The sequence below is a fragment of the Denticeps clupeoides genome, chromosome 5 (assembly GCF_900700375.1).
Source record: "Denticeps clupeoides chromosome 5, fDenClu1.1, whole genome shotgun sequence".
Taxonomy (NCBI): Eukaryota; Metazoa; Chordata; class Actinopteri; order Clupeiformes; family Denticipitidae; genus Denticeps; species Denticeps clupeoides.
The window spans coordinates 18,802,104-18,826,535 of NC_041711.1; the positions used below are offsets into that span (position 1 = coordinate 18,802,104).

Below are 24,432 nucleotides of genomic sequence, written 5' to 3' on the forward strand. Positions count from 1 at the left end.
TTTGCCCCCTTCAAAGTTTCCTGTGTGAGAGGAAGCGGCGGGCAGGTGTGATTTCCCGCCCCATCCCCGGGGGGTCGGTCCACGTCTCCTACCCCGGCGGAGTTGGTGGGCAGCAGGGTGGGAAGCGATGAGCCACCGGGGGCCGGCGGAGCGGAGTCCGGGACCGCCGTGGTGGACAGGTACAGGTTCGCGGTTTAATCGTTTAAATCGACTGTCAAACTTGGCCAAGTGGTCGTTTTAAATTCCAACATGGGCCCAGGAGGCGACTCCGCAGAGGAGGACCGCGAGGTCGCGGCCCGGGCGGTCCAGCTGGTGGTCGCCGGCGTCCGGAGGGGAGCGGTGCACCTCTGCTCCAGCGTCGCCGAGCTGCTGCGGGAAAACCTGCGGTACAACTCCACTTCCTAATAAAAAAACGTGCGATTTATATTCATATTCAGTATATGTATTTATACACATATTCTACAACTTACACACAGTTGGTGTTGTTTTCTTCTACTCTGTACTGGAGAGACACCATCTACCGGAATCAGACTCCTTACATGTGCTTGGCCACATACTTGGCCAATAAACACGATTCTGATTTATGGACACTTCTCCATATACTCGGTGTTTAGGAGCGTTTATGGGGGCGGAGAACATTAACCGAGCCCTGTTAACCATTCACCCTGTACACCCTGACCTTCGCCTGCCTGCTCAGCCAGGTGCTTAACTTCACCATGGTGAACACCTTCCCGAGTTTACGTTCCAGCCTGGAGACACGTAATCTCGGTCAGGGACACGGTGGGAGGAGGTGGGGTTTGAACCTGGGTCCTCGGGTTCCTAGGCGGCTGTGTTGCCCACTTTGCAGGTCCCATAAACGTTGTGTTCACTGCCGCACGCACGATGGAGGGCTGTTTTCCTGCTGGGAGGACTCTGATGATTCTGCCTTCTCCAAATCGGCATAATAATAACTTGCTTGTACAAACGGCCTACAGTAACGAGTAATTCTCGCTCACCGCCGTGCACGGCCAGTCCTCGCACACATCAGCGTTGTTACCGCGCTCAATACCTCAATAACGTCTACAGCCGTAAACGTCTGCGCTCAGTGAAGCTCCTCTGATCATTTTACATTTACAGCATTTATCAGACGCCCTTATCCAGAGCGATTTATAATCAGTAGTTACAGGGACCGTCCCCCCCTGGAGACACTCAGGGTTAAGTGTCTTGCTCAGGGACACAATGGTAGTAAGTGGGATTTGAACCTGGGTCTTCTGGTTCATAGGCGAGTGTGTTACCGACTAGGCTACTACCACCCTGATCAGAGGCGTCTCTGTGACAGAGGAAGGTGCATGTTTTAAAACATTGTCATGATGCCTCACTCCGCTTCCATTTCAGCCTGCGCAGGACCGTGGAGGCCCAGCGCATCTGTCTCAGTGACCTCAGGTGTGTGTGTTCAGAGAGGTGCAGAGGTCAGATCAGCCTCTCACCCGGATCGTCCCTCCGTTCCTCTCCCTCGTACACGCCTTCGCTGTATCAGGTGTGTTCATCTCTGTCCTGAACCTCGAGCGTAACGCATTGTCTCATGAGGCTATACGCGATCAGCCATAACATTTGTGGCTGCTGACCTGCCAAAAAAGCACCAGAAGTGGAGCACAGGGCAATGATGGTGTGTCCTGGTCTCACGAATCATGTGGAGGGTTGGGTCCACTGTTCTGCTGGAGAACCTCTTTGATACCACCTACCTAAACATTGTTTGCAGAATGCTTTGAGGACCACAACAATGAGTTTGAAGTGCCACTTTGGCATGGAGTTGCTCATCTGGTATGTGCTGGAAAAACCAAGTCCAATTCAATAGAGGCATCTCTACTTAAAGGACTTAAAGGACTTAAAGGATCTGCTAATGACTGCTTGGTGCCAGGTACCGCAGCATAGCTCCAGAGGTCATCCCTCCATGGGTCAGGGCTGTTTTGGTGGCAAAGTCAGGAAGGTGGTCATGATATTATGGCTGATATTATGGTTCTGGTTGTGTACTTTGTCTGTGTCGCCATCGTCATTTCTGTCATGCTGAAGTCAAGTAATTCATTAATTCCAGGTATTTGTGGTCACGCGAGTCCGTGACTTTTTTCTTTTTTTAGCTCTGTCACGTTTCCCACAGGACAGCAGCGCCTCGCGCTCTGACAGCTCCGGCCGAGGAAGCTTGTCTTTTGGATCCCCCTCCCCGAGTCTGCCGCCATTGGCTCATTCCCAGCTGAGCCCTGATGCAGCCCAGGAGAGACTGGTATGTGCTTCTTCAGTAAAACATTTATATTTAACGTGGCTTCATTTAGTGTGAATCTTATGGTGCCCCATTCCCAAGTAAATGAAAAGGGTGCAACCCACGAAGAAATTCTGGTACGGTACAGAATGCAGGCTTTTAAAGGGGATTTTAAAGGTGGTCTCAAAAACCTGCACCCACAGCAGCCCTCCATGGATCAGGCTCGCCTCTGTGGTGTAAAGTTTACAGTGGCCCACCCCGATATTGTTGGTAAAATGCTTAGTTGAGAAGCATTGGTGCTGGGCTGGCCTAGAGGATCTTATTGTGAAGACAGAACCTGCAATGTGGCGGAATTACGTGTCACTGTTGCTCCAGCAGAGGGCGCTGTTATCCCGGAATTATGCTAATTTAAATCCACCTACATTCTGCAGTTTTCTCTTCATTCCTTGACTTCTTTAAAAAGCTTCTTAGGAATAATAAGGACATAAAACATATTAGAGCTATTAATGGCTGTAATTACTTTACTCTTTACACATTACCCAGCTGTTTACTTCTATTCACTGGAATTAATCTGTATTTGTGGCCATAAAGCATTTTTAAGTATGCAGATTAAAGTGTATTCATGATATGAGACATTAGGTCACATCTAAATATTTCACCCCCCACCCCAAAGACAATGTTTTCCTTTTCTCAGGTTTCTTTCCTGTCCTGCATGGAGGAGTGGTCTGGAAGGTCTCCAGTTCTGCCCTCCCCTCCCTCTGTACCTCGCAGGAGGGACAGGGACACTCCGTACCCAGTAGCTGTACTAGAGAGAGGTGGAGGAGGGGTGGAGAGCGAGCACCACACCCCGGATTCAGGAACCAATGCACCCAGACGGAAACACAAGGCAGGCATCGGTTTAATACTGTCGAGTCATACGTCCGTGTGAACGTCTGAAAGATAATCATGTGTGGGGGTTTTTTTTTTAGCAAAAGAAGAAACATCCCAACAGGGTTTATCCTGAGGAGGAACCAGCAGAAAGCGAATCCCAGACGGAACAGAACCCTAAACACGAGCCATGCGCTGAGCCTGATCCTACATGTAGCACAGATCCAGACACTGACCCCCCACTTAATCAGAACCCGGATTCGAACTATAATGATGAGCCTCAGTGTTGCCAAGCCAGAGCTCATTCTGACAGTGACCGTGACCTTGACTCAAACCCAGAGTCGGGCTCTGCAGCCAAACAGAACACGCAGGCAGTGGAGACCAGCGGCGGCAGCAGGTAGAACGTCTCCATCACCGCACAGCCCGTAACATCACAGATCTCCATAAGAAAAACGACATTAACTCCGACTCCTGCTAACACACAATAGCCTGTCTGTTAAAAGCTGCTGTGTGTGTGTGTGTGTGTGTGTGTATGTGTGTGTGTGTGTGTGTGTGTGTGTGTGTGTGCTAGAAAGAGACAGCCCCTAAGAATGGGTGACCGTGTGCTTGTGCTGGAAGGAAGAAGGGCAGGGGTGGTCCAATTTATCGGCTGTCGGGACAGTGACCACCCTGGACATGTCATCATCGGATTGGAGTTGGACACAGGCTGTGAGTAGATCGTCCTGGCCTACTAAAACCAGCAGCTAACCTGGTTATGTGAAATAATAGTCCGTTTCTTGGTAATACTGGTGCGTCCTCAAGAATGATGCTCCTCATTACTTAAGAACATCCCGCACCAAGTCTCCATGCAACAACAAGGTCCTTGAGATCTTCTGTTAGCTTTTTTTCTAAGCTGAAAAAAACAATCATTATTTTAAGGGACTATTCATTTGTAGTCCTATATTTAGTCCGTCCCTGTTCATTGTGTCCTTATGCTTCCTCTTTTTCAGCTGGAGATAATGACGGGAGCTGGAAAGGGAAAAGATACTTCACATGTCCACCAAATCATGGGCTCTTCACCACCTCTGAACAAATTAAGAAGGTAACAGGTTTTGCGCTTGTGCAACTATAAAGAACAAATCTGACCAATGGATTGAATTAGTGCTAAATCCCTTCAGACGTCCCAATTGACAGCGCAGGTTGTCAGAAAGACTTTGGGTGGAACCAGATTTGGTTAGCTGTTTCTATCTGGTCCGGTTAGAGTGTGACACCTAATGAGCCACGCATATTTCTTCACATGTAAATGTGTGCGTCCATGACGGGGAAAAAAACACACAAACGCTTAAATGAGTGAATAAATAAAATAACGGATAAGCTGGCCTCCAGGTTCTTGATTCTCTGACCGGAATCAGATTCATATTGTCGCTTCACCAGTGTAACCAGTCGTGGGAGTGGTACATTCCACACGACACAGCTTATAATATGACCGTCTGGCTTCATGTGCCGCTCCGTGCTCACCAGGACTGATGCAGGAGAGTGTTTTTGTCATGGTGGGCACATGGCAATAAATGTTTGCGGAGTAACATAAAGAAAGAGTAGCTCTAGTATTTGATTAAACCAGGTTTGAAAGCGTGATTTCCCCCCTCGATTCAGATATCTCGGAAGAGTGGCCCTGAGAGACAGCGCACTGTACAACCACAGCTCAGCTCCAGCCGCTCGTACCAAGAGGCAAAACCTGCTCTGCGACGAAACGGCAAAACAGTCTGAACTGTCTGACCAGCTGGTCCAGGATGTGGTCACCACCACGACCCCAGTAAAAAAAAAAAATTTTTTTTTTAAATCCCAGTAACCCCAATAAGGAACTAATGTGATTTTCACAACTTGTATATTAAACAAAGCAGACACTGAATGTAGTAAAATACATTTTTTAAACTTTTATTACTCTTGGCTACATTCTCTACAATCCCAGCAGCATTTTAGACAGTTGAACTGTTATGAAGGAAGAAAAAAAATGGGGATCTGCAACATGGGGGTTGGGGTTGGAGAGATGCTTTTGTTTTGGACACAGTCACGGCACAGGAAGTTCGTCCCTTTTAGAAAGATGATAAGTGTCCATCCATTCAGCGAGGGGTGTGGTGGTGTCCTCATTTCGTTTTTTCGCTGGAAAACCAAAGAAGCTCTGACATCACTATTACCGGTGGGGTCCGGCCCACCTTATGTCCAATCAGAACTCAAAAAGGGAATAAAATATCTTGTCACTTGTATCTCTCTCTCTCTCTGTCTGTAACTTTTTCAGCATGCTGTGATCTAGTAATTGAAATTATTAAATCCATTTTTTTGTATTTTAAAAACAAACTGTACAATTTGTACCTTAAGCTGAAACGTACATCTTAAAAAAAATTAAAGCAACATCAAATAGCAGCAAAAATGAAAACATTTATGGAAAAAAAAAAAAAAAAAACATTATGAAGGGGGAAAAATAACATAAAGGTAAAATTTGTTAAATCACACTTGGCGTCTCTTCTGAAACACACTTAAGAAAAGAGGATTTCATCTCGGCCGTCCTGCATCGTCCTTGTAACTACAGGTGTGCCGTGTCCTACATTTGGTTAGGTTGGGTGTTCTGCATTGCTATAACACACACTGCTTGCACTCGAATGTTCACACACACTCACACAATTACACTCAGCTCTGGTTGTAGAACATCATCCTGCAGTGCCAGTGAGAGCCTTCGCGTTAAAGCTTCTCTGTGCCACCGCAGCAGCACCAGCTTGTAGGAGAGGAGTTTCATACTGGGCTCCGTTGTAGGCATCAAACCTAACAATGAGATGCTTCGAAAAATATTAAACTACTGATTATTTCCCCTGCTGTGAACCAAGCTTGAGTAGGAAGTCACCATTACCATGGCAACAAGCACAAGGCCAGTGGCTCCTCATCCCAAACATTAGACCAAACAAAGGGGCACGACCAGGTAAGAGACCGTTGCATGAGACAGCTTCCTGTCAGTAAGAGATGATGCCAGAGGAGGCGGGGCTGGAGGGCGGGGCCTGCAGGTTTCCTGACGAATTGGACCGCCTCATGTGAGGCAGGAGGTACGAGTCACTGCCCAGCTGGTGCACATCAAAGCGGTCTTCCTTCCTGTAGGCCAGACAGCGCCGGATAAATGCCTGCAACAGCAAGAACAAGCATTTTTTTTTTTTTTTTTTAGAAAACACCACCGAGACGGAGTGCACACATCATCCAGCAGTTATTCTTGTTTTTGTCCTTAATCTGACCTTGGCCTCGTTACTGGCGACGGGTTTGACTGGAAACTGCACCTCTGTGGCTTTAAGGATGGTGTTCTCTTGCAAAATATCCTGTTGTGATTGGTTATGGCCAAATGGCTGGAGGGGAAAATTATTTTTTTTTTACGGATTTCAGCAAAGTTATTGTGTGTTTTTGTTGTTGTTGTTTTTTTTTTTTACCTTGCGTCCATACAGACACTGGAAGAATATGACACCCACAGACCACACGTCCACTTTGTTTGAGATCTTTGGGGGTTCTTTGCCAACCACAAAACACTCTGGAGGCAAATACCTGAAAATAAACACAATGGTTATTCATATACCCTTCCCACAATTTAAAAATCCCAAAATAAACTAAAGATAAAAAAATTTATATTGATATATCTCTGTGGAACACGGGAAGGTTTTGACATGATTTTGCTAGTTATCCACTCCATTTAGTCAAATAAAGAGAATGCAGTGGATAGAGCGAATGGAGGGTCAATTAGGAACAATTCCATGGAATTCACCCGGCCTGCATGTCTACAAACACCCCAAGCCAATGCGTCTCAGGAAATCTAATTCCCTTAATGTTCAAGCACTTGGTACAATTTATGTAAAACACACTGCAAGACCAAGCAAATGAGTGAAAAAATGGTGTGTTGTCTGGCTCCCCAGCAGACCAAACACTACTGACCCCACACAACCACCTAGAACACTCATTATCGTTAGTTTTGTAAACTACAGCTCTGTAATAACTTAAGAAGCTTGTTAAACAGGCAACTAATTCCTGGGTTTTAAAAAACAGCATCTCTGTAAATGGCTAATTGATCCTGAGGGTAACGGGCTTTATTAGCTGAGTGGGAGGAAGCTGTAAACATGGAGCCAAGACCATTATAATCTTTCAAGGGTCAACTGTGCTCAGCAGTATGTGGAGAGGGTCCGGGTTCCAATTCAAGTAAAAGGGAGCAAAAAAAAAAAAAAAAAAAAAAAACCTGAGCTGAGAGTATTTTTGTTGCTAGGTTGATTTATTAAAATAATTTAAATAGAAAAGGCAGAGAAAATAGATAATGGACTCATTCAACTGTCATCAATCATGGTGTCTTGGATGAGAGTGTACATTTTGGATAAAATAATTACAGTCTGTGCTGCACGTCATTAAAACTTTGATCATATAGATTCCTGCCCTTACCAGTAGGTGCCTGCTCCCTGGGAGGTGAGGTCCATGCCATCCACTCCATAGTTATCATCGTCCATGATCTTGGACAGGCCGAAGTCTGTGATCTTTATTTCCCCACATGCTGTGCCATCTACAAGCAGGATGTTCCCTGTGGAATAGAGGGGTAAAAAAAACCTTTGAAGCTCAGACTAACATCAGACATCAATAAATGACATCAGCAACAACGTATTCCTCTAATACAGAAGATTGGCAAAGAAATGGTAACATAAGTTCTATGCATGTTGCCAGTAAGAAAGAACAGGTTTCTTCTCAATGGTAAGATAAGATGGGTTGGTTACCTGGTTTAAGGTCATAATGGATGATTGGTGGTTTGATCTCATTCAGGTATCTCAGTGCATTTACAATCTGCATGACAATAGAACGAGCCTCCTTCTCAGACATCAGCTTGTGCTGCTTCAAGTAGAAATCTAGATCGTTCCCCTCACAAAACTCCAGAACTGTGCAGAACCTGTTTCAAAAGGATTCACGGCCAAACAATTTCAATATGATTCAATTCTCTTTTAATTACAAGTCAAAGAAGCTATACTCATTTCCTATATGCATTAGGAAAATCCAATGTGCTGATAATAAAACGATATGTTGGCAGCTAAAACAATGATATCACATACTGTCAATTCTGTGATGCTTCATAAACTGCCTACAGTTCATACCTTTGTCTTTTTATTTAAAAAAAAAAAAAAACAGTTTCTTAAACACCAGTTTATGTGTTACCAGCATACTGATATCGTTCACCAAAGGATACATACATAGTATATTCCCAAGTAGATTTTTCATCCCACTCGAGTCAGCATATTGACCCTAATTACTGAGGTGTGCCCACTCAGAGGTAAGCTAAATTGACAAAATCACCACAAAAACAGGAAGCAGCCTTTAACACGTACGTGTCCGTATCCAGGGAGAAGTAGTCATACAGCTTAACAATTCGGGGATGGTCCAGCTGCTTGTGGATTCTGTATTCCCGGCAGGCATGCCTATGAATCACGAAGGGGTTTGTTATTAACACCACCATGAAATATGCTTTAGAGGACCGGTTTAATATTGAGGTCAGAAGAGCCAAATACTTGTGGTAGTTTTCTTTCTTCTCCTCTCTCCAGTTCTTGTTGAGCTGGTGGATTTTCACTGCGGCGTAGCGCTGCTCAAACAGGTCAAAGGCCTGAAAGCATACAGACATCCACATACTACTCCTTCAGTCTTTACAGATTCTTAAACTGACATTTAACACTCCCCAAAACCTATATAAGATGTAAAAATGTAAATAATTATTCTTTTGTCTGGCACCTTGTACACCTCACTGAAGCCCCCTCTGCCCAGCAGGTGGAGCAGCAGATAACGCTCGTTCAGGGTGGGGTGATCTTTGAACCTTGAGGGAGGAAAAAAAAATAAACCAAAAATTATTATTAGAATAATATTCAATGATCGGACTAATATTTTCAATATAATGAGAAAATCTTCTGTAAGTGACCCAATGGGGCAACACAGCTGACAGTGCAGCACTGGGGCCTTTTCAGTGACGTTTCATGCTGTTGTTCCTGTGGCCCTTGTTAAGGTGGAGCCCTGAGAACCAGTACAACTACAGTATCTAGATTCCATTTTTTTGCTAAATATTAAGTGGCACAAAAGAAGGGTTCTCTGAGAACAGCAGTAAGAGGCATTTCCTGTGTGCACAGAGCAACTTCCTGTGACTCACTGGGAGCTGTCCTCATTGTTGATTCTCTTCAACTCTCGGATGTGGAGGTTCCGCACTCGCTCCAAGCGTTCCAGCTCAGCTTGTATCTCTGCCTCTTCCTGCACAGAACAAATAGGAACAGGCTTTTTTTTTTTTTTTTTTAAAAGAGAAACGTGAAGAGCCCCTAATTCACCCACAGTTCAGGGCACAACCACAACATTTATTTCTTATTTAACCCAAAATCATGTTGCACTAAGGGGCCAAAAGAACAGGTCAGGATAATATGCCAGGTCAACTGAGTCACGCTTCCCAACCAGGTCCCAACCAGCAATGGGACGATCTTGAGAAAACCAAACCTGTTAGAAGTTTTGGTTGTCCTAGTGACGATATCGCACAATGGAAGCAGGGCCAACTCACTTAAAAGGTCCCCTATTATGACAATTTCATTTTGTGAGATTATTTAACATTACACCTAAAAATGGCAATATTAATAATGTGTCCTTTGGACATTCTGCTTCGCCATTCAGAGAGCAGCGGATCAAAAGGTTGGGATTTCTCCTCTTATGTTGTTATAAAGGGAAAGGTTACCTCCCCTTTCTCATGCTTTGTCCATCCAGAGAATTTCCCACCTCTCCCCTAAAACATTTGCTCCACCTCCTATCATGGCTTTCATATGCTTTGTGTTTGGAAGTAAAAAATGAGCACAAATGTACTTTTTGAAGAAAAATGTATTTTCTGAAGAATTGTGGTTGGTGAATGCTGCTCTCCTCCTCATTTGCATATAAAAGCTACACACATCAAAACGGCACGTCCTGGGGAAAACTCACTATGGGACTCTGTAAAAGTGGCTGTAAATCTGCACCAAGGCTGCATTTCGGAAAGAGACTTCAGATATAGGGGACCACTAAGACCATAATAAAAGCAAAAAAAAAAAAAAAATCATAATAGGGGACCTTTAAACTAGAGGGGGTCTTTCCTCGCTGCACATGTGTGAACACAGAACTGAAGTACAAGCATAGCGGAACATTTTGGCCTCGGCCATTTATCATGACCACAATAACCGGGAGGAAAGCTGGGAGAAGATATATAGTGGTGAGTCAAATGATTCCCGCCTCCTTCCTTAACCACAAAAGCCATATATGCCAGCACCTCTTCTTTTTTCTTTACAGTCAAAGCAGGATGTTTCACTTAGGTGAGAATTGCTACTGATGGGTTCTTCATGTTTGCCGTTTACACTTCCGGGTACGGAACTCCTATGTGTTGATATTGCTTGTATAGTATGAGCAGTCAGGTATCAGTGTGTGGACATAAATTATGGGCCTCACTTTTTCATCGTATGTGATTTAGTCTGACAATTTGAGCTGGGGGTTTTCCAAATGACTGGGAAAATTGCACAGTGTTTGCCCAGCTTTAGTTAGCTTTTTGAGCATTTCATTTTATTGCATTTAATAAGAATCAGGCTACAGCTAGACACAGAATTCCATCTTTCTGTTTCTGCTGACTGCACATGAGCCCAAGGTGTCCTTAAATAATTCACCCTCGGATGATTTCTCTTTGATGCAGCTGACAAATCTGGTTTCTAAATTGCAACCTACGAATGAAAAGACGTGTCTGATTGTGATCGGGTGTGGTTCTGACCTTTTTGAGATGCCCAAGCCGCAGTTTGAATATCTCCTCCTGCTCATGGTATTCTGCCAGAGTCAACCTGCAATGCAGACAAAGCTGGCTATGAGTGTGAGTGTGTGTGTGTGTGTGTGTGTGTGTGTGTGTGTGTGTGTGTGAGTACCTTGAGCCTGAGGAATGAGGCATTGTGTGCATAAATCTCTCATAGTTAAATAGGTTAGAACACTTAACAAAGCATGTTGTGTATGGACATGTTATTGTGAAAATATAAGCTATTTAATATACACAGAAGAGTCCTGAATACCAATAATTCAAATGGCCCATCAAGAGAATCTTTTCCTGGGTCAGAACAGGAGTGCTCTGCTGGGCACCAGTGCAGGAAATGTAAACAACTCTGAATGTGCTGGACAAGGAAATTTTGAGTCATATGCTCTTGCATGGTGCTTAACTGTTCTTTTTTGCAGCTAAAACAAATACATAAATGCATCAAGAGAGAAAAGGAAAGAGTTCATAAGCGCAGAGGTCTACTGGTGATTCAAAGCCACAAATCACATGACAGTTACATGTGTGTCACTTTCTGGACTCAGAACCACGAAAAACCATCAAGCAACTGAAAGTGAAGTCATCCTGCATTGTGAAGTCAACCTGACTGTCATTGTGAAACACTGCAGCACAGCACACGGTGACACAAAAAAATGTGTCCTCTGCTTTTAACCCACCTCCATTAGTGAGCAGTGGGCATAGTAGTAGCCTAGTGGGTAACACACTCGCCTGTGAACCAGAAGACCCAGGTTCAAATCCCACTTACTACCACTTTCAGATGCTTGATGGTTTTTTGTGGTTCTGTGCCAACACAAACATAACTGTCATTGGCTGGTTACCTATGTGATTTTGTGGCTTTCAATCACCAGTAGGTCTCAGCACTTATAAATTCTTCCCTTTCCATTCTTGATGCATTTATGAATATGTTTTAGCTGCAAAAAAAAAAAAAAAAAAAAAATACTGATTGTAGTCGCTCTGGATAAGGCCGTCTGATAAATGCTGTAAATGTAAATGGGCGGCCATGAAAAGCACCCGGTGAGCCGTGTGTGGTACTCTGCTCCGTAGCACCTTGGGATTCGGCAACCTTCCGATTACGAGTCCGTTTCCTTACCACTTGCCAACCACTTGTCCACTGTTTAAGTTGCAGGAGTGGTTGTAGTTGGGTAGAATACAAGACTTTTAATGTATGCTGCATATTTTTTTAGCCTGCATGGCCAGTGGAGCTTTTAGGGGACCACTAAGCAGCACATGAGAAGGGATGTTATACTTACATTTACATTTATAACATTTTATCAGACGCCCTTATCCAGAGTGACTTACAATCAGTAGTTACCGGGACAGTCCCCCTGGAGCAACTTAGGGTTAAGTGTCTTGCTCACTGATTTGAACCTGGGTCTTCTGGTTCATAGGCATAGGCTACTACCACCCTCTGTTATATAGTTATTGGCACTAGTGTCTTCAACAATATCCCACAGAAAAACAGTATACCAGAAACTACAGTCATGTCCAATGCTGGAGATATATGTTGGTGTATGCATTAACTCACAGTGTGGGTAGGGTGGGTTTTAGGAAGGGGTCGTTATCGGCTCCATTTACAGCTTTGGCTTTTCTCTGCTTGGCCTCAGCATATGGGGTGGGGCTCTGGGAGGAGGGAGTGCTCGGAGGTTTGCGTTTTGCTAGAAGCTTCCGCTGCCTCTCAATGTCTTCCCGCTGCTGGTTCACCCACTCTTGCTGCCTGCAACCAATCCACAAATCAAGTAGATCACACACTCAACAACCATAAACATTACAACCAACATTACAACACCAAATCATACAAACATAACCCGGTCCGATACATGCGGTTCTGCAGTGTTTGGGTTTGTGATTGTTGCAAAAACTAATTGTCTGAATTTATATGATTTTTCTAAGGTTAAGGTTTCTAATTTTTCTTCAGGTTAAGAGTTTTCACTGCATCTGCAAGCAACTACGCACATATTAAATATGGCTGCTTTAAGATGGTACAAATCTTCTTACTTGATGAGATTCTGGAAGGCATATCCATCGCTCCACTGCTCCGTATATGAGGCTCCGTGTCTGACAGTGGTAAAGTGGCCCAAACGAAGTCGGTCCTGCATGCTCTTCTCTCTACAGGACTGCTTCTCCTGTGTGCTCTGACAAAAAGATTTAACTCACTATTAGACCAAACATATTCAGACAGGCTTGTCTGAACAGGGATGGAAAAAATTAAACAATCTGAGAATATTTTATTAATACAGCATAAAAGGCCTGCTTTTCACCCCTGCAACCTGACTATTTAATCAATGTTTCTTGGGTAAAGCTATAGAAAAATTTGGTTCCTTTTCCAAAACCCAGTGGTCATGATAATTGTAACTTGATATACAGTCATGGGTGATATTTGTTCTGGATTGTGATAAAGCCCTTTGAATAAGGTTGTTGCTTTTAATGGCTGCAATGGCGGAATGAGAAATGAATTCAACAATTTTAGATACAACTTGATCCCAAGCCAGAAACAATGATTAGTTTCAAAATCCCTCTTCCTACTACTCCCCTCCTCCTACAGTAACCAGGCCATGCATTTCCTAAATTGAAGGCTGGACTTGGAACGTCTTCATTAAATCCAGCATGAACACGTAGGATGGATCATGCAGTAGTAAATATTGAGTGATGTGGCTTATGAAATGTGATTGGATACCTCACCTTCTCTATCAGTAGCTTTTTACTCATGGTGATGCACTTGTTCAAGCGCTCCTTATATTTCTCTAGAAGTTTCTGCTGTTCATCTATCTGTCTCCTGAGGTCACAGTTGGCCTGTTTAAAAAAAAAAAAGCAAAGGAAGAATAGTTCAGAGCACAGGAAGGATAGAGACAGAAGTCAAACATCCAATGAGCCTGCGCTCATTATCCAGCCCCTGAATGTTGGTTATTCTACATTACCCTGAGCAGATCATCAATCCTGCCCTCCTTTTTCTCCAGGTCCTGGCTTTTGTTGCTTTCAAGGGCAGCAAGCTTTAGTACAGTCAGATCAGTCTGAGAGATAGAGACAGGGAGAGATAAATCAGTGTGTGTGAAGTGTCTACATGCTTTATTTACGGAATATTCATATCATACACTACACAGCCTTTACAAATGTATGCTATGGGAAATGATTTCTATACCATGCTTAAATGTCAGCCTCTTACACACATGGACACACAAGTGTGATTAAAAATTGCTTAACTTGGACCATTCCCAAGCTAATGTTGAAGTGCTGCTGAGAGACTTCATGCTGGTTAAATCTTACTTGGACACTTTTGCCGCAGAGCTGTCTGTGAGGGGCCGTGTGGTCCCCAAAGCACAAGCTGGTTGGGGAGGAACTGTTTTGTCTGATCTGAAACAAAATGTTTTTCCGATTAAAATCAAGGTGTCAAGTCGTATTTCATTTAACACACAATGAGGTCTTTGAAACAAAATAGCTGAGCTGCAATGCCCTGGAATAAATCACCCATCATGTATGGCAGCAACGCTAATTACTCAACATTCTCTTAGGGCTTATAAAATTAATATACACATTTCTTCCTGTCAATGACCTAAATATCGTGAGCAGGTGAGGAACATGGGTGGGGGCGTGTGGAGGGGGTTGCACTCACAATGGTGCCAGGTGCAGAGTGGGAATGTGAGTTCTGGGGGGAGCGCAGCACAGGGGGGAGGCCCCTGCCTGGACTGGAACCGTTTCCTCCCTGAGACTGCACACACACACACACACACACACACACACACCACAAAAAACAAAAAGAAATTTTTTGAACATCTGTATTATTTCAGTTGCTTCATTATAACATAAATAACAGTAAATATTGTTGTGAGAACTATAAAAATCCCCCCAAATTCTCCAAAACTACTGTGATCAAAAAATTTTAATATGAAAGTGAAAGTGAAGTGATTGTCATTGTGAAACACTGCAGCACAACACACGGCGACATCCTCACCTAAACCGCACTTCTCCAAGCGGATTTGGAGCTTCTACAAGGTATCGAATTTTTATAATTGCTAACATTAGCACTTCTTAGAACGTACATTATTCGTAATTATTTGTCTTATGAGTCGATAGTGACGAGGCATGATAAGTAGCAAGAGAGCAAATACACCAAGATCTCACTCATAGAATTCATCCCTCCTCATCTCTCCCTCCCATGCAGCCTACACACACACACACACACACACACAGGTTACATCTCAAAACACGCCTTCTCCATACATAAGGTAGTAATAATAAATGCAACATTCATTAGCATATATATTTACTTTCGGGCGAGTTTATAGCATTTGTAGCACAATTCAATGTTTTTTTTTCTTCCCCACAGTACATCACAGCGGCGCATGGACAGCTTAGTCCGGACAGGCTTGCACGTGCATTGCACACACATGCACTAAGACAAATTCTCTCTCTGTCTATTTTGCACATAGCATTGTACAAAGACAAACATTTTACCTACCTACCTCATCTGGATACAACTGGAAACTGAACTGTATTGTTTACATTGGATTATTAGTAACACTTAAATTGTTTATTTATATTTTCTTTTTACTGTTTTGTACCTTAATATTTATTTATTTGTTTGTTTATTTATTTATTCTGAGATGGGCTATAGCAGGGGGTGCATCCCTTTTTCCTTTTTTAATAAAATAAAACAAAGGACAAATAGGCTAACCTATGTTTGTGAATTTCATAGTTTTTTCATGTACATCATGAATGTTTCACAGAAAGATTGATTAAAAGGGTTTAATTCTGGAGCCAGTAATCCAAAGGTTTTAAGCTTTGATCTAGTTTGAATAAAATACTTTTTTGTGAGAAATAACAGCCAATTGCTCGCTCATTTTAAGAGGATTTTCATGTTGTATAACACACTATTGATAGAGTTTAAAACGCAAAAGTATGATTTATATGATTACTCGATTAATCGATGGATAAATAGACAGAATACTCAATTCCAAAAATATTCGATAGTTGCAGCCCTAAATGACAGTCTAATTTACTTATTTCAACACCAAACATTACCTCTTCTAAACCACACACACACACACACACACACACACACACAAAACATGTCAAGTCATCAAAAATTCATCAATTCAGCCAAGCGGCACTCACGTCAAAATAGTCACTGATTTTAGGTCCTCCTCGTCCCGAAGACTTCCCTAAAAATAAGGTTTCAACACACACACTGAGTCACTGCAGGTTCAGCTTATCTCAAGAAACATTTCAACTCCACTTCCCATGAACACCCAGGAAACTAATCCACACACTGACCTTGGCTGCTCTCTGACTGGTTGTCAGCTTTCCTCTTCCTTCCTCTTGAGGATTCTGAGTGCTTCTTCTCTGGAGTCTGAGGAACATACAAGGGATTTTGAGTCTTTTAATTACTCTCTGGAATATTCTGCTTTTCAACCATTCCTTCAATAACTAACCATCAAAATATTCAACCATGACAACAATTGCAAAACTTTTGTTAATGCCTAGTGTAATAGTGTGGAGCATACATTAATTATGCAAGAAACAATATATAGATTTAAAAAAAAAAAAAAAAAAAAAAATCCTCTGCAGTCAGCATTCTCCAGAATAAAATGCCAAAGGCAAAGCAGGAGCCACTGGAACACATACCTCTACACGCATGCGCAAACACACACACTACGTGACACCCAGCCTAATGTCCGTCTAAAACACTCCATAACTCTACAGGAGCTGAGTGAGTGGAAAGAATGTCAAGCCTGAGACAAAACAGAGACGCCTTTCGCAAGAGCCAGAGGAAACAAGAGCAGCGTGCCCTAAACCAGCTAAAGTAAACGCACACGCTCCATACACCATGGTGCATGTGCACACGTTCTGCACACTACATATCGTCTTAATGATACGCACTGGTAATGTCCTCTCTCAGCCGGAAGGATGCAAATTATTGAACGTCGGGCCCTGGGATAACGTGTTATTCACACAGACACGGAACTACACTGGCCTCACACATGAAGTCTAATACCAGACCACTCGCGATCGACTGCAAAAAGGGAAAGATACGCACCGAGTAGGCAGGAGAGCTTCCTCGCCTCATGTCCGAGTTCTGCACAGGAAGAGAGTAGAACATTAAAATAATATTCCAGCCTGTATCTGACAGAAATCAGCGTGGAGCTAAGGTTTCGTGTTTTATTTATTTGTTCTAAATACTGTATGCATAGCATTCGTTATCAAATAGAATTTTTAATAGAATTAAATGTACGTCTAAGCAGAGATTCACTGTGTGCGTGTGAGTGCAACGAATGAGAAGAGTTTAACCGAGTGGGACTATGTGTAGGTATCTCTCCCTCACCTCTGATTCCTTGTCACTGGATGAGCCCAGGCTGCCGAAACTGTGATTGGAGGACTCGTTATTGGTCAGCGCCTGAAACCCAGAAATATTTTATAACTACAGGCCCATTTCAGCCAGTTGTGTGTTTGTGTGCGTGCGTGCATGCATGCATGCATGTGCGCCGGCATCTTACTTTAGCCCCCCCGCTGGCGCTGCCGGTGCTCCCTCCGGTGCTGCCGCTGGCCATGCCCATGAATCGGGCCTCCAGCAGCTCCTGTCTGCGTGGGTCCAGAGAGTGCAGCTCCTCCATCCCACCTGAAATCAACCGTCTTTTAGATAACAAGAAACAAACATTGCAGAAAATCGGTCAAATCTATTCCTGTTTAAATCAAAACTGGAGCCTCGTTTCAGCATCTTCACGCTGAATATTGTATTTTAGATCGGTCCTTTATTCCGTTATGCTATTATGTACGCAGTGGATATTGTTGTTACATTGTGCAGCACTTTCGGTGAACATTTCATGGGCCTTGCGAATAAATGGCCATTGCCACATAAACATCGACAAATAAGAAGCAAACCTTCCCCGGATGACACAAAACCACAAAAAGGATGCCATGGTGGCAACTGACATCAGAGCGTGTTAGACATTATTGGACACTGTCCTGTGGACACTTATCATCCAAATTACATTGAGTAGCCTGAGTATATCTGTTCCATACATAAGTAAATATTCCCAAGCAATTGTCTCAGCATGCCAGGTAAAATGAAGATATCAAGACAAGAACTGCAACAGCAAAATGCAGCAGAAAAAGGAAGGGGGAGAAATGACCCAAACAGAAGGGTAAAAAATGTGGATCGTGAACCCCAAACTCACAATACACAAACTTAACCATTCATGAGAAAAAGTGAACCACTGGTCCTTCACCTCAAACAAAACAAAATGGCACCAAATGCAGGTCCAGGCTTACTCCACTGTACATAATTCACATTCATTTAAACCAAAAGGTCAACATGTTGAAGAATGCGAACATTCTGCTGAAGAATGTGAAATGGAGAAGGCCAGCAGTAGCTGCTGAGAAGATTCCACTCCTTGGAAATGTAAGAACCGGACGGAGCTCTGCTCAGATTTACTATTTGTGTACCGTATTTTATTAACATTTCATTGTAGACCAAGCTGTTATTCCACCAATTATGGCCCAACGGCACTTGTTCCCAGCTCTCTCACCTTTAAACTCATAATCACGCCTGGCAGTTCAGAGGAATGAAGAAATTGCACTAACAAGGTGATGGGTCCTTCAGCATGTGCTTATCAGTGAGATACTACATGGACTCAGAGCTATGCAGCCTGCCTGCGGTCCATTTTACTGGGAAAAAAGACAAAAAAGAAAAAGTTCTACGAAGCAAAGTACATTAGAAGGCGAACAGGCATTCTTTAGCCTAAATAAAACGAGTCCTTGGTCGAGAAGATCGGAGTTTCTGACGTCTAAACACCTCACATTCTGCTTTACTGTACAATCCAGCACTGCAGGTCGCATTAGGAAAAGCGCTCTTATCTACAGCACAAGGTGTTACGGTTTGAAACACATGCTCACACTTGCAGAAAGTAAAATAACTTTGCAAACTACAAATGTACCAAGCAACAAACGGGTTGCACGTTTAAAAAAAAAAAAAAAGAAATATGATATCCGAATGGTCTTTAAAAACAGAAAGAAGCTGGCAAGTAATTAGCAAGCTAACTATGATTTTCAGGATACAGGATTTCAGGAAACTGGCCCAAACAGTCCGACTGCACTTAACCAAATTTCACAACCAACCTGGTAAAAGGATCTCCAGGCACACAATCGAAAGGTTGCTACCACAATGTGAACATTAATTACAGTCTCAAAGGTCTGAAGGAAATGACTATATATATTACACTACCCTCAGAAATGCCCTCGTTTTGACAGAAAAGAATGTCCAGATATGGCTCGCCTTGTAAATGGCTGGTACCAACAAAATATCTGCATAAGAGTGGAGATGCCAATTATCACCAAGAATTGGTCTTTAATTCCTGTGTTCTTTAATGCAAATTCATCGTTTATTAGAAACCCATTTTGTAGCTGGAAACATGTGCACTGAAGAAGCAATAAAACGGTCCGTCTTCAGAACTCACAGCCCCACTCGTGTTGGTTCGAATTTTGTCTAATCCCGACAACACCTGATCTCATTTCACTTCCGATCTCAGTTTTAGCAGGAATGTCAGTCTAAAACGGAATAATACCAACATGATCATCATCATCATCATCATCATCATACACCAGCCCAGCTAAAACCTGGGTGTGGCACCTTGTGTGTGCAAAGCAGACGTACGCTGCCACGGTCAGATACACCTACTACGAAATAAATTATCATAATAATAAAATACATTTAATTTACGAACTCGCAGAATGAAGCCTGGCTTTAAGCCACTGAAGACTGCCATTTTGAGAAGGCTGTTCATTAAATCCCCATTAGTGTTAAAGCTCATTTCCTCTACACAGATAATAAGTGTGAACATTACATTACACCCTCGGTGAAGTAGGAGGACCAGCAACCAGAGATGCACATTACATGGCTAATTAAGTGTGTATTATGTGCAGGAGTCAGACTTTATAAAGCCTTTGAACACCTACATTGCAGAACCAGGGTAATACGTCACTCACAGATTCCACAAATAAATGAAATGATTTGCTCTCCGTTGTGCAAGAGGAGACTCTCCTCACTCTGTAAAGCAAAACCATTGTTTAGGGTAAGTTAGGCTGGCAACAGGAACACACCTCGAACAGTCTGCCAAAACGGCCCTGTTGTGACGCCTGAGAGAGTTGCTATAGTGATCAGTTCAACCTTCTAAATGTCACAAGTCAAAACGTGAAGATGCAAAGCAGAGACACTCTCCATTCAGTGTCCGGAACCAGGCTGATTATTACGTTTAATAAGCACCGCGCTATCATTGTTCAATACAAAGCCTATCAGAAAAATAAAGTGTGCTGGTCAAGATGAATGCCACGAAATACAGTTCAGTACAAAACAAACCACTTGATGTCAGGCTCAGGCTCTATTCTCCGTTTCAGTCGTCAGTTATCGGAAAAAATGAACAGCGTCAGGGTTGGGACAGGGTCCAAGAGCCAGAATTTCCTGCTGCAGATCACCTGACTAAGATGTGCATGCAAATCAAAACACGATCGACCTCTGACCCCTTCAAAAGGAAGGAAAAAATCTACACCACGGAACCAAAACCAAGATCTGTTTGTAAACCAATATTATTTGGCAGAAGGTTAAAAAGATATAAGCATATATATATATATATTTTTTTTTTTAAACATTGAACCACAAAAAGGGTCAAAGAAACAAAATAATTGAAGAGGTATTTCACATGTGTATATTTCACCCTGATTTTGCTAAAATAATGCCACATTCCCATGTCTGTAGGATATTTCTTAAACATATACTTACATCAGCATATAATCATCAGGAAAAGAGATTGGCTCAGTCTAGGCCTAAAAGAGAACTTCAATGATGTTCTCCGTTTAAAAAAAAAAAATGAAACGGACCCAATCTTGTTACAGACACATATCCAAAAACGATGTAAATACGGGATACAAATGAAGCAAATACCTGAAAGCACGGTTGGTGAAACAGTAACTTCACTGCACCACGTATCTCATTTACAGGCTTTGGTGACATGTTTCTGATCACATCACATTCTTATTTCCCCAGTTTAAACCCCTGGATTAAACATTAGCCGTGCATTCAACAGGACCACGCAGACAACAAAGCAGCCCGATATCACAGACTACCATGATGAGAGCTATGCCAAACCAGCACCAGGGGGGGAAAAACATCCCAAGATGGAGGATGGGAGGATCATGTGAAGGTCAAGAGAGCAGAAAGTCCTGAGCAGGGCAGATGCTGTGCAAACACACACACACGCCTGTGCCACAAGGACTGCAGGTCAGTGCGAGACACACTCTTTCCATTCTCCTGCCCCCTCCCCCAGAAATAAAGTGAGTCTACAGTCACAGGCTACGCCGTGTTAAATCATCTGTCCAGAAAATGGATGCTCATGATACAGCCCAGACAATTACGCAGGAATTCAGCGCAGAAAAAAAACCCGAGCAAACAAACACTGCCAAACAAAGCCGCCAGTGTACCACAGCGGGACACACACACACACACACACAAGTATAAAAAAATACAATTCAATAAACTGAACTGGTGTACAGAGCGTCAAGGTAGTGAGTGAGGAAGAGTGGGATAGACGGCTTACAACCTGGGATCTACCTACACGCGCGCACACACACACACACACACACTTATCAGCCATCTCCTACCATCATTAGGCAGCAACAGCAATGCCTTATGGGATAGCATTTGTCAGGAAATGGCAGCTTGTCTTTAGTGAGGTTTCATAAGGACAGTGGAGGTGACTGTACCGCTGTACACACGCTCCAACAGCCATAGTGCCACTACACTTATCTCCCAAAAATACTGTACCACGCGTTATAGTGCTTGTTCCACATGACACAAATAACGATCAATAATTCCCTCAAACATCCGAGCAGGCCGTGGCACCCGGCGTCTTGTTTCACCTGCGTCTGCGCATCAGGGCGTGTGTAGACGGAGAGGGCTGGGGACCGCCGCTTCTGCATAAATCAGATGAGTGCATTCTGTCAGTCACCAACTCGCAGCCCCTGCACTGACAGGTGGGTGAACCCATAGCCAGAGCAGACATGTCATTTTGGATGCAACAGTGCTCAGGATTTTTTTTTTTTTAAAGTATTTTTTATTTTTAACTCCCCAGGTCTCCGAAACAAACAGCACAAAACAGCCTCTGTAACAAGCCAGCACGGCCATGGTGCTACATAAATTATATACGCCATCTCGCAAAGTCTGATGGGTCCAAATGACGCGTGCAAGTTTGAGCATAAAATACGGGGCATGGACGGCATAGGTGTCCTCCGTGGATGAACACCGTGCATCTGCTCCACGGGCCTGCCGCCGCCGCCTTGAAACTACACGCCAAGTCTCCCAGAACTGAGCTCGGCTAAAACACGTCGCCTATCTGCGATTTTAACACGTAAACGCCCTAAACTAGTAGCGGCAGTAGCACGACGGTCGATAATTAATAACAAAACGGCGATGTGTTTCGCGCAATCAGCCTGAATAAAGGACGTGTTTGGAACGGCGGAGAGAAAAGAGAGAGAAAAAAAACCGCGATTAGCCGACGCCAGGCTCGCGAAATAGCTGGTTAAATGGCACCGGGGTGAAGTTAAATCGACCCCCTGTCGACGTTTTACTGTAACCAGACGGGAAGGGCCAAAACGACGACGACGTATCCATTTAAGTCGCGTACGCGAGGCGGATACGTTCGGAACACGTTGCGGAACGTTTTCGGGATGTTGTCACGTTAGCCAAACGCCTCCTGGCTTTCCGCGCCGACCACCGAGCCCCGGCCTGCGACGCACCGAACTCCATTTCGCGTCTCTCTGCCCCCCCCCCGATCGGCGGAAACGTCGCGCCGAATGTCCGCGCCGGCGCCGACAAAAGGGCCGAAAGTCGCGCGGGGTCGCCGTGTACCTTCTCTGGCCTTCACCGGCGCACAGATACGCGGCTGAGGGATCGAGCCCGGCGTCGGAGACGAAGAGAGCTGGGACCAAGATGGCGCTCCCTCCAAACTTCCACTGCTGCCACCGCTACTTTGGACACTCATCAAGCCACTTTCCAGACGGGAAAAGCGGCCACGCCGGAGCGCCGATGTCCGGGAATCCTGGAGAAATCCCACGCGCCGGGAATTCTAGCATCATCCACGCAGCGACTGCTTAGCCAGCATTCCTCCTTTTGTATTCCTTTTTTTTTTTTTTTTTTTTTTTTTTTACATTCTTATCGCCGAAGTGCTCGCCACCTCTGCAGTGCGTCTTCCTCTGGCCCTCTCTCTCTCTCTCTCCCCCTCTCTCGGTGTGTGTGTATGCGAGTGTGTGTGTGTGTGTGTGTGTAACCTTTGCGACTGGCGTCACGCTTCGCATCGGCGCTCCACTATCGCGAGGTTCACACACCCAGCGCAAAGTGCCACCGACGGGCCGAGAAAACAAAGGAGGCGGCCACCCAAAAACCTGCCTGGAGGACGGGCTTCACTTCCACGGCGCGCAGCCATGTTCCGCTCGGCCGGTCCCCGTCGCCCCGTCCGCGCGTTTTATTTCGGGCGAGGGCGGCCGCCATCGGCGCCCCGCGGCCCGAGCTTCGGCCATTTTCAGCATCTCCTCTGGTTCTGAAACGTTTTTCCTTTTCTCCATCGCGGCGGTTCGGGGCTTAATGGGAGCAGCGGTGAAAGTATAGACAGTATTGAAACGGAAAAATTCATACGTTCCCGTAAATTATTATTATTATTTTTTACCAAAATAAATAACTCAATTATTTATAGTGAAGAGATTCACTACAATACTTAATCTGCTATATCATGAAAAATCACGTGAGACAGGCCTTAGTTCGCAGTAATCTTTCACCAACAGTGGAGTAAATAATAGATAACTTCACACTATTGATCGCTACAGCATGAAAGGAAGGTTTTATTTGCCCAAGATTGCCATACTCACACGTTGCGGTTAATGGGAATGTCTGTGTCCTTATACAATGCCCAGTTTCCCTAGTTAAGGTTTATTACTGCATGTTCTTCCTCAAACTAAACACTGGGAAGGAATCCGTAGTACAAATCTATTATTTTCAGGTAGATGTGATTTAGGAATATTTGTGACAGACATTCACATGGGAATGTATCTCAGAAAAAGCAGAAAGAACATTCCTTTAAAAATAGGATGCATACGTCTATCATCTGCACTCATCCAAATCCAAAGTGTGTTATGGACTTATGAAAAGGAATATTGTGGTCACGGGTATGTCTAAACTCCAAAACTGTTATTAAATTATACACAAAGACTAAAACCTCTAGATTGTGGCCTCCACCCAGTAAAATGTAGGATCAGGTTAATCGCAGCAGTGATACGTGGTTTCACTTTTATTGTTGTTGCGAAAAGTCCTGTTTAACACTTTTCCCCATTCATTTCAGGTAAATTCATCCTGGTCTACAATATAGACTGAATCAAAGCTAAAAGTTAAATTAGCAAATATTTTTAACCATATTAACATTTTTTTGTGCAGTAATATGAGTATTGTGATTTTGAGATTTTGTCT

The 24,432-nt window shown here is 43.7% G+C and overlaps 2 protein-coding genes across 4 annotated transcripts; one reads left to right on the plus strand and one right to left on the minus strand.

Moving 5' to 3' along the window:
* On the plus strand, positions 1 to 5,017 carry LOC114789773 (CAP-Gly domain-containing linker protein 4-like). The gene is made up of 9 exons (XM_028979134.1): positions 1 to 179; positions 260 to 386; positions 1,375 to 1,516; positions 2,135 to 2,257; positions 2,928 to 3,119; positions 3,202 to 3,497; positions 3,672 to 3,808; positions 4,090 to 4,181; positions 4,733 to 5,017. The coding sequence occupies exons 1-9, from the start codon at positions 128 to 130 to the stop codon at positions 4,844 to 4,846; spliced, it is 1,275 nt and encodes a 424-aa protein (XP_028834967.1). The 5' UTR covers positions 1 to 127; the 3' UTR covers positions 4,847 to 5,017.
* On the minus strand, positions 4,991 to 23,502 carry tlk1b (tousled-like kinase 1b). 3 transcript variants are annotated; one of them, XM_028979130.1, is made up of 22 exons: positions 23,362 to 23,502; positions 17,423 to 17,544; positions 17,251 to 17,322; positions 16,966 to 17,004; positions 16,203 to 16,278; positions 16,044 to 16,090; positions 14,542 to 14,637; positions 14,196 to 14,282; positions 13,850 to 13,942; positions 13,614 to 13,724; positions 12,930 to 13,066; positions 12,460 to 12,648; positions 10,887 to 10,953; positions 9,270 to 9,367; positions 8,861 to 8,942; positions 8,644 to 8,735; positions 8,464 to 8,553; positions 7,861 to 8,030; positions 7,535 to 7,670; positions 6,544 to 6,655; positions 6,355 to 6,462; positions 4,991 to 6,246 (listed from the first exon to the last, which is right to left on the minus strand). In XM_028979130.1, the coding sequence occupies exons 1-22, from the start codon at positions 23,396 to 23,398 to the stop codon at positions 6,082 to 6,084; spliced, it is 2,226 nt and encodes a 741-aa protein (XP_028834963.1). In that variant the 5' UTR covers positions 23,399 to 23,502; the 3' UTR covers positions 4,991 to 6,081. The 3 variants fall into 3 exon arrangements, with proteins under 3 accessions (XP_028834963.1, XP_028834962.1, XP_028834964.1); XM_028979129.1 differs by lacking the exon at positions 23,362 to 23,502 and adding an exon at positions 22,825 to 23,232; XM_028979131.1 differs by lacking the exon at positions 23,362 to 23,502 and adding an exon at positions 21,837 to 21,929.
* Positions 23,503 to 24,432: the final 930 nt, after the last annotated feature.

Excerpts from the sequence above, each read along its gene's own strand:
- LOC114789773 (XM_028979134.1), top strand. The coding sequence starts at position 128 with ATGAGCCACCGGGGGCCGGCGGAGCGGAGTCCGGGACCGCCGTGGTGG. Across the intron at positions 387-1,374 it reads CTGCTGCGGGAAAACCTGCG|CCTGCGCAGGACCGTGGAGG; the intron begins GTACAACTCCAC and ends CTTCCATTTCAG. Across the intron at positions 3,120-3,201 it reads CACCCAGACGGAAACACAAG|CAAAAGAAGAAACATCCCAA; the intron begins GCAGGCATCGGT and ends TTTTTTTTTTAG.
- tlk1b (XM_028979129.1), bottom strand. The coding sequence starts at position 22,957 with ATGAGTGTCCAAAGTAGCGGTGGCAGCAGTGGAAGTTTGGAGGGAGCG. Across the intron at positions 14,638-16,043 it reads AAATCAGTGACTATTTTGAC|TCTCAGGGAGGAAACGGTTC; the intron begins GTGAGTGCCGCT and ends GTGTGTGTGCAG. Across the intron at positions 13,943-14,195 it reads TCTGCGGCAAAAGTGTCCAA|ACTGATCTGACTGTACTAAA; the intron begins GTAAGATTTAAC and ends TCTATCTCTCAG.